The sequence below is a fragment of the Strix aluco genome, chromosome Z (assembly GCF_031877795.1).
Source record: "Strix aluco isolate bStrAlu1 chromosome Z, bStrAlu1.hap1, whole genome shotgun sequence".
Lineage (NCBI taxonomy): Eukaryota > Metazoa > Chordata > Aves > Strigiformes > Strigidae > Strix > Strix aluco.
In genome coordinates this window covers 10,396,322-10,414,033 of record NC_133971.1, presented here as the reverse complement: position 1 = coordinate 10,414,033, position 17,712 = coordinate 10,396,322, and the positions used below count along the sequence as shown (strand labels likewise).

General features: G+C 41.4%; 1 protein-coding gene across 2 annotated transcripts in view; it reads right to left on the bottom strand.

Moving 5' to 3' along the window:
• RAB3C (RAB3C, member RAS oncogene family) overlaps positions 1–17,712 on the bottom strand; it is a 137,781-nt gene that overhangs the window by 9,849 nt on the left and 110,220 nt on the right. For both annotated transcript variants that reach the window (XM_074812780.1, XM_074812778.1), the window contains one exon: positions 6,802–6,926. In XM_074812780.1, coding sequence (XP_074668881.1) covers positions 6,802–6,926 — 125 coding nt within the window. The remainder of the gene's footprint in view (positions 1–6,801; positions 6,927–17,712) is intronic.

Sequence of the window (17,712 nt, the reverse complement as noted above, 5' to 3'; positions counted from 1 at the left end):
TCATATTTTTAATTTCCATAAGGTGCCTTGTGCTGAAATGTCACAAAGTGCTAAATCATTTAAATGCACAGGAGCTAAACACAGGCCAAAGTTAGTGTTCATAGGTAATTAGATAATAAGAGGTATAAATATTGTACAGGGATTTGGTCATACAACTCCTATTTTGACTTGTTTAGGCAACTGCTTTTGACTTGTTTAGGCAACTGAGTGACAGAATCCCTTGGAAGTTGGTCCTGAAGGGTATAGGGGTCCAGGAAGGCTGGACAGTCTTTAAGAAGGAAGTCTTAATGGCTCAGGAACAGGCAGTCCCCAGGTGCTGTAAGAGAAGCCGGTGATAGAGAAGACCACCCTGGCTGAACAGGGAGCTTTGGCTGCAACTCAGGGAGAAAAGGAAAGTTTACAGCCTTTGGAAGAAGGGACTAGCCACTCACAGTGAATACAAAGATGTTATGAGGCTGTGCAGGGCGGAAATCAGGAGGTCTAAAGCCCAGCTGGAAATTAATCTGGCTTCAGCAATCAAGGACAACAAGAAATGTTTCTACAAGTATGTCAAAAGCAAAAGAAAGACCAGGGAGAGCCTCCATCCCCTGCTAGATGCAGGAGGAAACATGGTAACAACTGATGAGGAAAAGGCTGAGGTCCTTAATGCCTCAGTCTTTAATAACAAGACTAGTTGTACTGAGGGAATCCAGCCTCCTCAGCCAGAAGACAGAGACTGGGAGAACGACCCCCCCATAATCCAGGAGACAGTCAGTGACCTACTGCATCACATAGACACACACAAGTCTATGGGACCGGATGGGATACACCCGAGGGTGCTGAAGGAGCTGGCTGGGGTGCTCGCCAAGCCGCTTTCCATCATTTACCAGCAGTCCTGGCTGACTGGGGAGGTCCCAACAGATTAGAAATTGACCAATGTGACACCCATATATAAGAAAGGTCATAAGGATGATCTGGGAAATTACAGGCCTGTCCGCCTGACTTTGGTGAATGGGAAGCTGATGGAGCAGCTCATCCAGAGTACCATCACACAACACGTGCGGGACAACCAGATGATCAGGCCCAGTCAGCATGGGTTTATGAAAGGCAGGTCCTGCCTGACAAACCTGATCTCCTTCTACGACAGGGCGACCCGCTTACTGGATGAGGGAAAGGCTGTGGATGTTGTTTTCCTTGACTTCAGTAAGGCCTTTGACACCAATTCCCACAACATTCTCCTGGTGAAACTGGCTGCTCGTGGCTTGGATGGGCACACGCTTTGCTGGGAAAAAAACTGGCTGGATGGCCGGGCCCAAAGAGTTGTGGTGAATGGAGTTAAATCCAGTTGGCAGCCGGTCACGAGTGGTGTCCCCCAGGGCTCGGTTTTGGGGCCACTCCTGTTTAACATCTTTATTGATGGTCTAGACGAGGGGATCGAGTGCACCCTCAGTAAGTTTGCAGATGACACCAAGTTGGGTGGGAGTGTTGATCTGCTCAAGGGTAGGGAGGGTGTGAAGAGAGACCTGGACAGGCTGGAGCGATGGGCTAAGGCCAACTGTAGGAGTTTCAATAAGGCCAAATGCTGGGTGCTGCACTTGGGCCACAACAACCCCCAGCAGTGCTACAGGCTTGGGGAGGAGTGGCTGGAGAGCTGCCAGTCAGAGAGGGACCTGGGGGTGTTGATTGACAGCCGGCTGAACAGGAGCCAGCAGTGTGCCCAGGTGGCCGAGAAGGCCAATGGTATCCTAGCTTACATCACAGAATCACAGAATCACAGAATCATCTAGGTTGGAAAGGACCTTGAAGATCATCTAGTCCAACCTTTAACCTAGTATTGGCAGTTTCCAACTACACCATATCCCTCAGCGCTAAGTCGACCCTACTCTTAAACACCTCCAGGGATGGGGACTCCACCACCTCCCTGGGCAGCCCATTTCAATGCCTAACAACCCGTTCTGTAAAGAAATACTTTCTAATATCCAGTCTAAACCTTCCCTGGAGCAACTTGAGGTCATTACCTCTTGTCTTATCACTCATTACTTGGTTCAAGAGACTCATCCCCAATTCTCTGCCACCTCCTTTCAGGTAGTTGTAGAGGGCGATGAGGTCTCCCCTCAGCCTCCTCTTCTCCAGACTAAACAACCCCAGTTCCCTCAGCCAGTCCTCGTACGACCTGTGCTCCAGACCCTTCACCAGTTTCGTTGCCCTTCTCTGGACACGCTCGAGTCATTCAATGTCCTTTTTGTAGTGAGGGGCCCAAAACTGAACACAGTCATCGAGGTGCGGCCTCACTAGTGCCGAGTACAGGGGTAAGATCACTTCCCTGTCCCTGCTGGCCACGCTATTTCTGATACAAGCCAGGATGCCATTGGCCTTCTTGGCCACTTGGGCACACTGCTGGCTCCTGTTCATAGACTTGTGTGTGTCTACATGATGCAGTAGGTCACTGACTGTCTCCTGGATTGGGGGAGGGGTCATTCTCCCAGTCTCTGTCCTCTGGCTGAGGAGGCTGGATTCCCTCAGTACAACTAGTCTTGTTATTAAAGACTGAGGCAAAGAAGGCATTAAGCACCTCACCCTTTCCTCATCACTTGTTACCACGTTTCCTCCTGCATCTAGCAGGAGATGGACACTCTCCCTGGTCTTTCTTTTGCTTTTGTCATACTTGTAGAAACATTTCTTGCTGTCCTTGATTGCTGAAGCCAGATTAATTTCCAGCTGGGCTTTAGACCTCCTAATTTCTGCCCTGCACAGCCTCACAGCATCTTTGTAATCACTGTGAGTGGCTAGTCCCTTCTTCCAAAGGCTGTAAACTTTCCTTTTCTCCCTGAGTTGCAGCCAAAGCTCCCTGTTCAGCCAGGGTGGTCTTCTCTATCACCGGCTTCTCTTACAGCACCTGGGGACTGCCTGTTCCTGAGCCATTAAGACTTCCTTCTTAAAGACTGTCCAGCCTTCCTGGACCCCTATACCCTTCAGGATCATCTAGTTTAAAGCTCTGTCAATGAGCTCAGCTAACTCCTGCCCCAAGCTCCTCGTCCCGCATCAGAAATACCGTGGCCAGCAGGGACAGGGAAGTGATCTTACCCCTGTACTCGGCACTGGTGAGGCTGCACCTCAATGACTGTGTTCAGTTTTGGGCCTCTCACTACAAAAAGGACATTGAATTACTCGAGCGTGTCCAGAGAAGGGCAATGAAGCTGGTGAAGGGTCTGGAGCACAGGTCTTACGAGGAGCGGCTGAGGGAACTGGGGTTGTTTAGTGTGGTGGTTTAGCCCCTGCCGGGATCTGAGACCACGCAGCCGCTGCCCCTCCTCCACAAAGGGAGTGAAATACAAAGCCCCAAGACTGAAATAAGGAAAGGTTTAATACAACAATGCAATAGCAACACAACCAACAACAACAATAACAATAACAGTAATAGTGATAGCAATGAACAGAGCAAAATAGCTACCAAATACAGCAGTGGGAAGCACGGTGTACAAAACCACGAGTGCACCGCGCTCCCGCACCTGGAAAACGTGACCTGCCAGGATGTGACGTCCACATGGTATCTGAATAACCCGGCTAGAGCTCCTCCCCCACTGCTGGGGAAACTTAACCCTATCCTGGTTAAACCAGGACATTTAGGCTGGAGAAGAGGAGGCTGAGGGGAGACTTCACCACCCTCTACAACTACCTGAAAGGAGGTGGCAGAGAATTGGGGATGAGTCCTTTAACAAAGTAATAAGCAATAGAACAAGAGGTAATGACCTCAAGTTGCTCCAGGGAAGGTTTAGATAGATATTAGGAAGCATTTCTTTACAGAACAGGTTGTTAGGCGTTGGAATGGGCTGCCCAGGGAGGTGGTGGAGTCCCCATCCCTGGAGGTGTTTAAGAGTAGGGTTGACATAGCACTTAGGGATATGGTGTAGTTGGGAACTGTTAATGTTGTGTTGATGGTTGGACTAGATGGTCTTCAAAGTCTTTTCCAACCTAGACAAATCTGTGATTCTGTAATTCTATTGCTGGTTGACCTAAACCACTTGTTTGGGTTACAGTTGAGAAATAAGTCAGCACTGAGTTTAAAGAAATGATTGATTAAAACTTGTTAATAAAACTGAAGGCCACACTTTTCAAAGAGGTCAACAGTCACAAAAGAGGCACAATTTTCCGATAATGCATTCTCAACAGGACACTATGTTTCCCAAAGGGCTAAATGCCCAGTGCTTTTTTGACCTTTTGAAAACCTGTCCCAAAATGTACATGTATTCGTTTTCTCAGTGACTTCAAATAAACCAGGACTGAAAATAAAACCACACTTCAGAACAGAGTGTTTCACAACATGCTCTTTGTATAGCACTCATGTGTTGTGCTTGCCTGTGATTGTGGCTGTAATCAATGTTGCAGGCCATGACACTCAAAGGACCCACAGTCTTAAAATGTCTCGCTGGACACAAAAATCTATCTGGTTATTTTTAAAACTTGACTGCAAGAGATGTTATCAACTCAATGGCAGAAAAAGAAAAGAGAGTCCCAAGTGTTTGACACAACTCATGCCCTTCAAATTGGCCAACATGGCTAGAGCACTTACTACAGTTCAGGGTAACTCATTCTGTTTTTCCTGACACCACCTCCCATAATCTCTGAGCAAATTTAAGAAATGTTTGCAGCTGTACAGGAAACATAAACGTTTGTGTGTGCAGTCTCAGTACAGTAAATGATATACTGGATCCGAGATACAATTTATCCAATACAATAATCTGCCCTTAAGATAGCCACAAGATGTATATCTGAGAAAGAAAAACCCCAGAACAGATAGAGATGGGAATAGAGGATAATCTGCTTCCATAAAGATTGAATTCTAAATCCCAGGAGTTAGAGTTTGCTTTAAAGCTTGAAACACGAGTTTTGTTATCTATCTCATTACTCTTTTTTTTTGCAAGCATTGGTTATTACAGCTGAGGATTCTTGACTGTACCACATGCAAAGTTCCTTCTCATCTTGCTAAATTCATGACCTTGGGGATTCCCTGTCAACTCACTGCATTAATCTTTCCACAGGAATATAGTTTGAGAATTAGAAATTCAGATTAATTATGTGACTTAAAAAAAAAAAAAAAAAAAAGTAATCTTCAACTCTACATTGCAAATTTATCCTTATTGCCAGACATTTTAATGTCTGGTCTAAATTTGGAGTAAAAGTATACAGTTACATTTTTCCGGATTTCATTCTCTATTGAATACACTTTCCTAGCTCCTATTAAACTGAATAAATATTAGAAATGTTTACAGAGGGAAGAACAAATTACAGAAATATATATAATGTGACAGGTATTTCTGCAAAGAAAAATATCTTCTGTTAAAGCAGGTGCAATGGTAAACATTTTGGTTTTGTTGCAAACAGTTTTAGAAACTCAGTTCTTCACAAATGTTGGCACATTTTCTGGACATAATCTGCTGTTAAATCTTTTCTGTCACCTTTCAAGGACTAATTTATGGTAATTTTTAATGTATACTTTTGAGGTGTACTTTTATACATATGTAATGCTTATTTAGACATATGTGATAGGAAGATATGTTATTCTGATTAAATTACTTACCAGGACAAGGGATTGTACTAGAAAAAATATTTAAAAAAATAAGGTTAGTGAGCTATGAATGTACAAAAATTAAGAACCACCAGCATGAGATTAGATCCAGCACAGGCAGTATACTGTGAAATGTCACCATCTTTCTCTGTTTCCCATGCAGTTACTCTTATAATGCCCTTTCCCCTAAACACCCATATAGGAATAATAACAAGGAGATCTTACTTACACCCATGTTCACCAGACTGAGCCTTTACCATTTAAAAATAATAACAAACTCATGCTCAGTACAGTACAGAAATTGATCTCCAATGATGCCAGGGTTTAATTTGCACACCTGCTGAACATGTTCTCCAGAGATCAGCAAATTTGAAGTAAAAAACAGGCCAGCTAGTGGTATTATGATGATGCTCTGGAGATTTTCCATTACAATTTGGCAAGTGCTACCTCAAAAACATTTAATGGTATGAAAGGATATCACTGCTGTGCAGAAATAGAAAGAACAGAGATGTTCACAGCTCCGTAATTTTCTGTATGGACAACATTTACCTCCTAGAGAGAGACTTTATGAAACAGAGGTTCATGTTATTTACACCTCTGTAAATGTGCAGTAGGTGAACTGTTAGCAGCAGGAGTTGGATATTGGTGTCTTTCTGTTTTAGATTATTGGTATTAGAAATCATAACCCGAATGTTCTCAACTTGCAAAAAGGTCTAGTTCACAGTTTGAGTAAGTTATTTCTTCAATCTCCCCTCTCCTCGTGTTTTTTTTTGTTTTGTTGGTATGTTGGTGGGTTTATTTTTCCCTGACTAGGATATACCTGCCTATAGCTGTAACTATCTAGACATATTGTATATATACAGACACATGCCTACTCTTGTTGCTTATCACAAAGGCCATAATGTACTTCCTATCTAAGTAGCAGCCTAAGGAACATTTTATCAGATATGTTTTTAGTCTAAGACAGCCTCTGAACCAGCACTGGTTTTGTGAACACTTTCAAATGACAGACATGTCCCAGCTCTGCATAAGGTCATCCCTGGACACATGTCTATTCTAATGATATTGCAGTATTAGTGATATCAACAAGGACAGTTCAGACCTCTGCTTGCAGAAACAAATGGAAGGTGCTGTATGATTATTTCTTTACAGTGAATGTATCACAAACAATTTATTACAAGTACTGTACCAATTAATGACATCACATTGTGCATTCTTACAAGCAGTCATAAAGCTTTTGTCACTTCTTTTCTTACCAAGTTGCTCTGCTAAATGTTTGCCTCTCTCAGTGAAGATTACCCGTTCATCCTCCATGTCACATTTGTTACCGACCAAAATAACCTGGGCATTATCCCAAGAGTATGTTTTGATTTGAGTTGACCTTAAAAGAGAGACACAGAGACAGAGAAGTCAAAGCAAAGCAAATTCCCCTTAAATCAATTTCAGACAGAATTGTAGCAAGACAAAAAAGACAATACTGATTTTGACATCTAGGGTAACATGATTCTGTTTAATTCTGGATTTCAAATAAACTAAGGATTATCTGTCACGAATTATTATTAAGGGAATAATATGAATACAGGTTTTCCTTTTGCTGGTGAAAACAAGACAGTCTTTCAATATTTTCTCCTGTCATCAACTCTTTCAATATTTTTGGAAAGAAGCAGTGACACTTTCTCCCACACAATCAAAAAAAGTATTTTCACATTTTAATGCAAACCTTATCATCTAAAACCAGAGCTTTGAAATAAAATCAACAGCTTATTCATTTCTTATCTTTCACCTTTTAAAATCAGGATCTAAATTTATCAGCAAAACTTCAAAGCCATTCTGTCTTCCTTCTGTTGTTTCTTTCCAGCACATTCCACTATAGGTCTTTGACCCACCAGGACAACAGCAATGTTTACATTATGCATTAAGCCATGGACAGGGACAGACTTAGAACTTTAATCTACTTTCCATTTAAATTGTGCAAGCCCTAACCATGACTACAGCTGAATCAGAGTATCCGAGGCCTTAAAACACATGGAGCCTTGAGTGCTGGTGGTGAAACAGCTTACCCTACAAAGCTGTCGTCTGCAGTTTGAATGCAATGCAGCTAATGGGCAACTTAAGATCACACTCATAGCACTTCTCAGTTGCTGACTGCCACTACTCCACCTGATACTCAGACCTGCTCTGTAGAAAGGAAGGCTCCACATCCTGGCTCCAGTCTCAGCCAGGAGTGATGCTGTTGGCTACCACCTTCTAACTGAGAGCAGTACCTGCCTTTGAAGGTAACACAGGGTGCAGCAAGCTTACTCTAAGCACCAAGACTTTGCCTTGGACTTGTGACTATGTCTGGCTTTAGGCTCTGAGTCAAGTGCTTGGTAGGATATTAATATCTCTTCTGTCCCCATATGATCAATGGAGAGAGAAAAAGATGTAGAACATCTCTCTCTCTCCACTCCTTGGATAATACAGGGTGCTTAGGAAAACTGCACTGGAATAGAAGCTAACCTGCTTAACTACACATTTAGGAGAGAGTGCCCTGGAAGGGAATCCTGTTGTGTATCAGGGTCCTAGTCTCTGTGAGAGAAGATGAAATGACTTCATAAATCTGTCACCTAAGTGTTTTGGAAGCTGGTTTGTGTGGGTGCTGAGTTCACTAGTGACCCCTTCTCATAACACAGCCAATATCTCTATATTCAGATCCCTGTCTGCAAAATGTTTCATGCACAAAAAAGATCATGATGTAGTCTGACAACCATTTCTAGTGAAAGACAGAAAATGGATCAAATCTCCCCACCTGGCTTTGCTTTATTGCAAGGCCAGAGGGATGGAACATGAGCAAGATGTGCTACAGCTATCTTTGTAACCCTGGGTCCAATCCATGGCCCACAGGCCTGGACGCTCCTGCATGAGTCAAAGTATCTTTAAGCCATGTGTTTACAGTGCTGGGCAGAAGAATTTGAGGGGAAGGATCACACTGCCTTTAGGACTGTTTTACTTCTTCAGAATGACGAAAAAGAAGCTGAAACAAGCCCCAGGCATTTTATGCTACAGATTGTTCCCTTGGGCCTGTCCTGAACTTTCCTTCAAGAAATGGACACTGTGCTATTTTAAATCTGTTTATAGTAATTTGAGTAGGCGATCATAAGATACTGTGACCAAAGCAGAGATCAGAATTCCCAGTATGCTTACATTTACTAAAGATACAATTGCTTAGAAAAAGGGGCACTGTGCATTCATTTTGGTAGAAATGTTCTTTTGGAACCATGCTGAGTTCTGGAATTTGTGGTTAAGCAAAATAGAACTTTTTTTTTTTTTTTTTTTTTTAACCAGAACTGCATTTGTCACTGTAGCAACTTTGCAAATACTAGCAGCTCAAACATCAGAGGATGTTAGCCCATTAAATACTCTAAAGAGCTTAGCTTTGAACAATTATGAGTTGGGGGTCAATTTGTTCCCCTTATGTCATCAGGAAATTGAAGACATTTCAAAGGCAAAATATACAGTCAAAATATTAAGCTTTAGAGAAGGAATTACTTGCATATTCTGGAGATGTGAAATTTAAGAAATTGATGAAGAAATACAACCTGGAGAAATATCATCACACCAGTGTAAAGAAAATTCATTCAGCTTTTTTTTCAGACCTCCTCTCCCGAGTCTTACATGAGTTTCTTTGCTTAAGAATGTAATCCCTTCATTTTACTACAGCTAGATGTGATTTTTCATGCTATGAACTATGAACCTGTGCATTCAAATGCTTCTCATTATCAAAGTGACTTATTTTATTCTTAGACTTTTTGATCTGTTTTGCTTATGTCTCATCTTCTAGTTATAAAGAAATTTTTAAGCAGCAAGAGATCTTGTCCTTGATAACAATTCCAAAGGCTTATGTTTTGCAAAAGACTCTGTAGTGTCAAAATACAACTGACTCACTGTGAAAATCAGTCAAATGTATCTCCACCCAACCCCACATCAGTAGGAACTTGGATTCAAAGAACATAATAAGCTTATCAGACTGTTATGTTTTCTTTTAGACATACATCTCCAATAATGGCTTCTATAAATTTTGATTCCCACAATGCTCCACAAAAGCCAACACATAGGTCATTTAAAAAAGAGATTTTGCTGTTCCTTGCATATATGACCGTTCAAATGACCAAGGCTTCTGATTAATCCAAAACACAAACTATTGTCCTTGTAAAGAACTTCAGCCTCAGGAAGATTGAAGACATGAGAAAGCAAAGCTGATATTTGCAGTAAGCTGAAATACAGCAATTATTGTTCAATCTCAGTGACCTGGTGTATGTCAATAGTAATTTGCCCTGTAAATCTTCCGCATTCTAGTTGTATGGCAAGCAGGCAGTCTGCAACATGCTTGAATTTTATAATGTACAGACACCAGAGGGGCAGATTAATGCAGGAGTTCAATGATCTATTACTTTCAGTGATCAGCGTAGGACTTGTTCTCCCTGAACTGCAATTCTGCCATACTCCTTGTCAGAAAAGAGTACTTGATGAATGCTAACTAAAGCAATGCTATTTGCTCATCTCAAAACAGTGCAGTAGTTTCCACTACTGCTTCAAAGTACTGTAAAGTTACCTCAATAAATCTCCAAAAGAGTTTTGGACTATTATGACAGAAGACTGTCTAAGATAATATGGAGGCTTTTTTCCTTTGTTTGATGGAATTAAATACTATATGAAAAAAACGTTCAAAACACTGTGTTGTGTTTTGAACACAAAAATCCTACTTGGTTTGAAATGAACCCGAAAGGAAAGGCAAAGTTAAACAGTTCACACTGGCATATGTCCATATGCACACTGCTTCAGTATTACCATGCTACCTACTTCTGCTCCTACGAAATGCCTTGTCATACTTGTTAGTTCACAAAACATTCTTCTGAAAATATTGCTTTTGCCACTTCTAATACTGTCTTTTACTGAAGGACACAATAAAACCAGCATTGCCTAGGTAAAACTATCCACTGCTACTTCATCTGTCATGAGCACACAAGTTTCATAGTGAATATTACAATGTTTAAAATGCTGAACACACTATTATAAAGATCAAAGACACTATTGTCATGCACTACCTCCCTTCAAGTCTGACAAAAAAATTCAATGTCAGTTCTGGTTATAACTAAGCATAGTGAAATCCACCTTCATGACAGATAGCAAGGTAAAAGACAGTAGGTAAAAGGTCTATGTTACAGCACATTATCTTGTGGGAAAAGATCAGGTGCAAGCTTAAAGGGCTACATCTATTCTCAGATAAGGTCTCTAAAAGAGTCAGTTTAATAAAGAACATGGTTCTAGGAGGAAGACTGAGACCAACCATAAAAGAACAAAACTTTCAAAGAAGCAGGAGATTAACCTTGTGCAGCAGTGTCACCCTGCACCTCTGAACATAGAATCACAGAATCATCTAGGTTGGAAAAGACCTTGAAGATCATCTAGTCCAACCATTAACCTCACACTGACCGTTCTCAACTACATCATATCCCTCAGTGCTATGTCAGCCTGACTCTTGAACACCTCCAGGGATGGGGACTCCAACACCTCCCTGGGCAGCCCATTCCAACACCTAACAACCCATTCTGTAAAGAAATGCTTCCTAATATCTAGTCTAAACCTTCCCTGGTGCAACTTGAGGCCATTCCCTCTTGTCCTATCGCTTATTGGTTCAAGAGACTCATCCCCAGCTCTCTGCAACCTCCTTTCAGGTAGTTGTAGAGGGCAATGAGGTCTCCCCTCAGCCTCCTCTTCTCCAGACTAAACAACCCCAGTTCCCTCAGCCGCTCCTCGTACGACCTGTGCTCCAGACCCTTCACCAGCTTTGTTGCCCTTCTCTGGACACACTTGAATAATTCAATGTCCTTTTTGTAGTGAGGGGCCCAAAACTGAACACAGTCATCGAGGTGTGGCCTCACCAGTGCCAAGTCCAGGGGTAAGATCACTTCCCTGTCCCTGCTGTCCATGATATTTCTGATGCAAGCCAGGATGCAAGAGCTTCAAATAACTGACCAGGCAACAACGGTGGGGTGTCTGTGTGTGCTCCTGTGGGCAACTTACAAGGAGTTTTGCACAGCATGATGGAGTGGGGTTCAGAAATACCTAGTCCCAGCTGTCTGAGATAGCTGAGATACTGGAAGCCAAGGTAGCTAGCACAGAGAAATATGGGGGCACTGCTGTGATGTTACTGTTGTGCAAACTAGCTTGTTCACATTAAATTATGTGATAAAAGCTCATCTGCACATCCACAAAGGAGTACAGAGAGACAATGGCAGGTGGGAGAGCCCAAATAATATCCTGGCCCTGGCAGCCTATCACAGAAGCTATCAGCCTGTCAAAGGCTCATGTCCACAAGCCCACAGGAGCACAGGGGCACAAAGGCAAGTGAGAACCCAAATTAAGGACTCAGAAGAAGAGATACCACATCCAGACCCCTGCCAGGGCTGTCCCAGGAGAGCTTCAGCCCCTCTGTCCAGGCGTGAAACCCATTACCATGGATCAGCACTGGAGGCTTGCATGTCCAGGTGCCAGCAACTGGGGAGGCTGGGATCCAGGGCCAGCTGCTGGGCAGATTGAGTGTATGAGCCCAGCTGATGGAGGGACTCATGCTGTATACATCTACACAGATATATATTCTCACTAGTGGACCTCCATGCTGCTCTGCCAGGCAGAGGAGCAGGATGTGGTTGTTGGTACTGTTTGTCTGAGTGAGAGCTCTGTGTCTGTGATCTGTGTGCTGGCGATGTGTATACGCATATGCATGTGTTGTACATGTGTGCGTTGTGTGCACATGCCTGCTGGGAATACATCTTCAGCCTCACTACTGGTTGGACCTGGGGCATGCAGCTGAAGCAGTCTCACCTCTCTGCATCTGTCAGATCCAGTGTGATATATTTTCCCCTAAGAGTTCAGAGTCAACTCAGCTACACCTGGGTAACACTGCATTGTCCCCTGGAGAAACTGCTACGGAAGCCAAACCTGGTGCTTGTTGTACTCAACACATTTCAGGTTGCACCCACTGATTGGCATACTTCAGGGTTCACTCTGAATATATCTCCAGAGGATCACTTTTTGCTAACTCATATATGTTTAGAACAAATATTAATCTAACCTGAAATAGTCTCTAGTATATTCTCATCCACGGACAGCAAGGATAGCAAACAAATAGATTTGATAAATATATACCCATATAGTAAATATATCAGGGATATGAACTTAGAGATAGCCACAATCTACACACTGCTGTTTGGACCTAGAGCCCTCCAAGGATGCCTGCCATCCCTAGAGGGGCTGGTTTCTATGGACTTTTTATATGCATTAAGTAGTAAGTCACATGCACTGACAGCAGAGAAGCACCCTAATGAAAATGCTCCAGAGAGGCCATGTATTATGCTTCTTCCAGCAAGTTCAGGGAACATGTTGTATTTCTGATGTTCTGGTTTCAGAAAAGAGCATGCAATTAACTGAACTGCATCATCTTGCCAGTAAAACAAATAAAGAAAAAAAAAAAAGAAAAAAAAAAACCAACCCAAAACAAGATTAACAAAACCTCTACCAAAACCTTTTTATTTTTTGAAGTTACTGTTGAATTCACTGGTTGATCCAGAAAATTGTCCCATCTCTGTCTCCAGCATGGTGCCTTCAAAACCAATTAGTTGAACTATCAGGGGTCCCAGTGTAGTGATGGGATCTGGGGTGGAGTCCAGGTTATCTATTCTAAAACTTTCTCAGTTGATTTAAGTATTTGGTGAGGGGGAATGTCAGAGAAGCAGCTGTGAGTTTGGAGGTGTGTCCAAAAGCATTCTGTCCCCAGCTGAACTTCCTCCCTTTATTTGTAAGTGAGTGTGCCAAATGCCTGACTACCTTTGAGCAGGAAGGCTTGCTTTCCAGCATTTTCAGGGAACATAATTTTTCTTCTGTAATTAAGGCAATAGAGGGTATCTTTCCCCCCTTCCCCCAGTCCCCATCCTATGATGTGAGAAGGTATGGCACAGCCCTCTCCAACCCCTGACACAGACTGGGATGGTAAGAGGAAGCTCTGCTATTTCCATTTTCTCAGGGGACAGGATTGTGTCAGGACCCCTTTCCCACCCTTCTTGTCTGTGAGGAGCTCTGGCACTCCCCATTCAAGCCATTTTTTCCACAGGGTGAGTCTGAGGTCTCCCTCATGCTACCAAGTGTCTTCTACACTTCAGTGTGTACCATATGCTCCATTCCTTTCCCCACACCCTCCTAAACCCTTATTATTCCCAGCAATCCTGATAGGTTATGTGCCTTAAGAATGTCACTGTATTTTGAGTTTTGCCATCTCCTCTCTTCTATCCCACTCATCTTGGGGGTATGATGGAGATGGGCCCTACATAGGATTATTCTATACAGCACGTTAAATGATTGCAGTGCTCAATCTTGATAGACATTTAGAAGCTGGTTCTGTATCAGCTGCTCTGCACTTGGCGCTCAGACCTTGCTGCATGGATGGCAAAGAGAGTGGTGGCCTCAGGCTTTCCATTAGTACTTTCTCCTATAAATAATCCACTGTTAGTGAGAGATAAGCCATCCAAAACGTAAACCTAACAGTCATGAGCCCCAACTCAACTTTCTGAATGGGATTTTGAAGACAGTGCTGGGGTAAAAATTTAAAGCACTCTGAGCAAAACCAAGACAGAACAGTCCTGGAGTACTTGAACACTAGACTTTTTGTGGTCATGGTTACTGGCATAGTAGGAAGATACTAGAAACAATAAGTAATACCACCAGTAATAATAAAAAGAGGATCCTAAAATCTGCCAGATTTTAGTTGAACTGATGAGCAGCTGGGGGCAAACACAGCCCCAAGAAACAGAACCAGTTCTGAGAAACAGCTCAGGATCTTTTCTCCCTTACTGACAAGGAAGATCTGGATATTGCAACTTTTAAACTATTGCTACTCATTTCATCATTCTGGCATGCTCTAGCTGAGGACCATAAAAACTCAATGATTTCGACTAATACAAATTCTTTTACCTCTTGCATTCATGAACCTCTGCTAATTATTGAAGCAATTAGTGAAAACCAAGAAAAGCAATCAATAAAGGAATTTATTATTAAACTAGAAAGCTGAGGTAGTGACAGGAATGGGGAAATTGCACCTCAATCCTTCTCATTGAGGATTTAAATCTATTGGAAATCCACTTCTATTCAGAATAGATGACGTATACTGAATGTGGGATGCTTATTTTCAGTGATGGTACCAGCACCTGCTGACTGCAAGTGCTTATTAATAAGTGATAGAGAATAGGCTAAGATGTCCCAGCAACACAGGACTGTTGAAAATGGATGGAGGAGGGCAAAGAAGGGAAAAAAATGAAAAAAAAAAAATTTGTTCATCCTCAGTATCACAAAGCAGCAAGAGAAAAGGATCTGTGAAATGAATGTAATAGCAAAAAAGGGATATACCAACCCCTTTACTCTTGCAACAGACCAGCTATATGAATATTATCCAGGACTGACTGTATCTGATGTGTCAGTTATTGTTTATACAATATTATGTTTTCTGTCTGGATTGAAGGGCAAATTAATTGAAAAATGCATTATGATTGTGAAATAAGCTGATATTGAAGAAATCAGAATACCAATGACTGGCCACTTCCTTCTGACGGCTTTATCTTCCTTGTGCAGAGCCAAAGAGTGCACACCATGCAATGAAAGGCTACATGTTTAACCTTCCCTTGGAGGAAGATAAATCAATAATGCAGAAGCTGCATGACAGGTGTGACACTAACAAATTTCTGGTTCATTTTCAGCCAGAAGTCTAGTCAAAATGCACATTACCCAGAGCACCACAGATTTTCAGTGTTCTGGTAAGGAACTGCATCTACTTTAAGGAAAATATATTTAGCTTTGCCAGTGAACAAACCACAAAAGCTGCCTTAACAGAAGACTCCACTACAAATTTCTGCGGCCATAACTTCATTTTAGAAAACCATCTGCCACATTTCAGTTTTGACAGGTTATAAAGATAATAAAAATGAATCCAGTTCTTCTGGAGGGTAAAACTGAGGTAAGATTTAATGTATACATTGTTATAACATTACACAAGGAAATATGACATTTTGAAAAAAGTTTAGCTAAAAAAAAAAATTACAAAGTAGAGAACAGCTAGATATGTAAAATATTATATTCTCTGTGTGTTTATGACATTTATTCTTATGTAAGTATCTTAGTGATAATCCATTACCATAATTGTAATGAGGAAGTATATGCTTGCTCAATAATGTCCCCTCTTGGGAGTGCCCTGGGTCTGCCTTTAACACAACGCAATAAGAACTGACATGGCATTGATAACTGTAATTCTGTGTGGTACCTAAGATGGGAAGTAGGCATCACAGAGATTCATCAATCAGAATTTTCCCTCTTTCTAATCAACCATTTCTATCTGTTCTTACCTTGCACACAGAAATGCCTTCCCATCCAGAATCCTCTGCTGAGTACTTTATTGAATTAGATTTCATTTTTAATGTAACATACAAATAATTTTCTTGATAGTCCATGAATTAGCTTTGGTGCCTTTTCTGTACAGTGTTCTTTCAAATAAGAGTACCAAGTGTCTGTTGTTGTCAGAAGATTATTTTCTGATGCTAAATGTAAATCCACTGGATAATGGTGTATGGTATCAAATATATTGTGGGCAAAAGACATTGATGTTTAAACTGTAATTCTTACATATGTCCCTTTAGTTGGAGTTACAATGAAGGACCAGAAGCCTGCAGGGCATACTTAATTTGTATTAATCAGGTTGCAGATGTCTTTAATTTTTGCATCTTTGGCACGATCTCTGTATCCTGCTTTCTTCCCAGCTGTCAGATACACCTTGAAACTACTTTCCAATATCAGTGTAGCAGGACCCCAATTATGCACTTACTACATTTAAAAAAAAAAGTAAAAAAAAAAAGACTGTAATCTAAATTAGTACTATATTCTGTATCCCTCCTCCCCAGTACCTCCTGTGCCTGATGTCTGTTGGCCACCTCTTTAGAAGAAAAGTCCACCAGGTGGGGTGTTTTCTGTACCTGCACAACCAGCTGGTAATTAAACAGCTGGCAGTAAGTCTAAGAATAGCCTTAGGCAGAGTAAGGTCCTGACACGCAGTATGTCACCCCGGCATTGCACACCCTGAAGGCTTTTTAATCATAGAGGCAGATGACAGAGTAGTGTGGAAGCTCCTAACCTACTTCTGGGCAAGGTGGACTTTGGCTGAAGGTGTGCAGAATTAATAAAAGACAGTAAATTCCCTGTCAAAGTCATCTGTATTTCTTTCCTTTTCTGATATGTAGTATATATTTCCTTTCCAGGACTTTTATTTATAAAAGTTGAACAGATGTTTACACAGACATTGGAGAAGAGACAACAAATACTGTGTTAGACATTAAGGGCAGAGAGATCTTCCAACCTACTTCCTTGTATTTTGTGTGATGATAAAACAATATGAAATTTCAATATTTAATTCTTATTCACATGAGTACAAAATCCTCTCCTATAACAAGGTTTACTTATGAACAGACCAACTAATATAACACCTTTTTCAGTGGTACACAGTAATGACACATGTTAATGAAGAGTTTTTATCTCATGTATAATGCTGCAATCTGTGTCATATGGTAGGAAGTGATTTAGCAACTCACCATACAGACAAAAGGCTCTACATTTTAATTTTCTCCCCACTGAGAAACCCACCATTAAATTATCATCCTTCAAAACTACCACTGTACATTCACAGTGCACACAATCATCAAAAATTAGGGTTTGAAAGGAGATGGAAAAAAGTATTTACAGGAAAATAATATTCACAGAAACAATAAAATACAGTCTGCACTTGCACATCCTTTGACTATCCCCATGGTTTCATGTTCCAGATGCTTCCAAATAAATGATCCTGTTAATCACCAATTTATGTTGATTGCACAGACTGTCACTGGAATTCTGAGTAATGACACTAATCAATACAGCTGATCCTAACTCTGGTATCTGAAAAACATAGCTGTGAAATAGGAAGTACTGAAGTAATTTACTAAAGCAATTACAGCATCTGTTTGAGTATATTACACTTTTAAGTAAATGAGCAATTAGCTGTCACTTAAAAATATATTCTCTGCTTGCCATTGTGTATTTTCATATATATATATGTA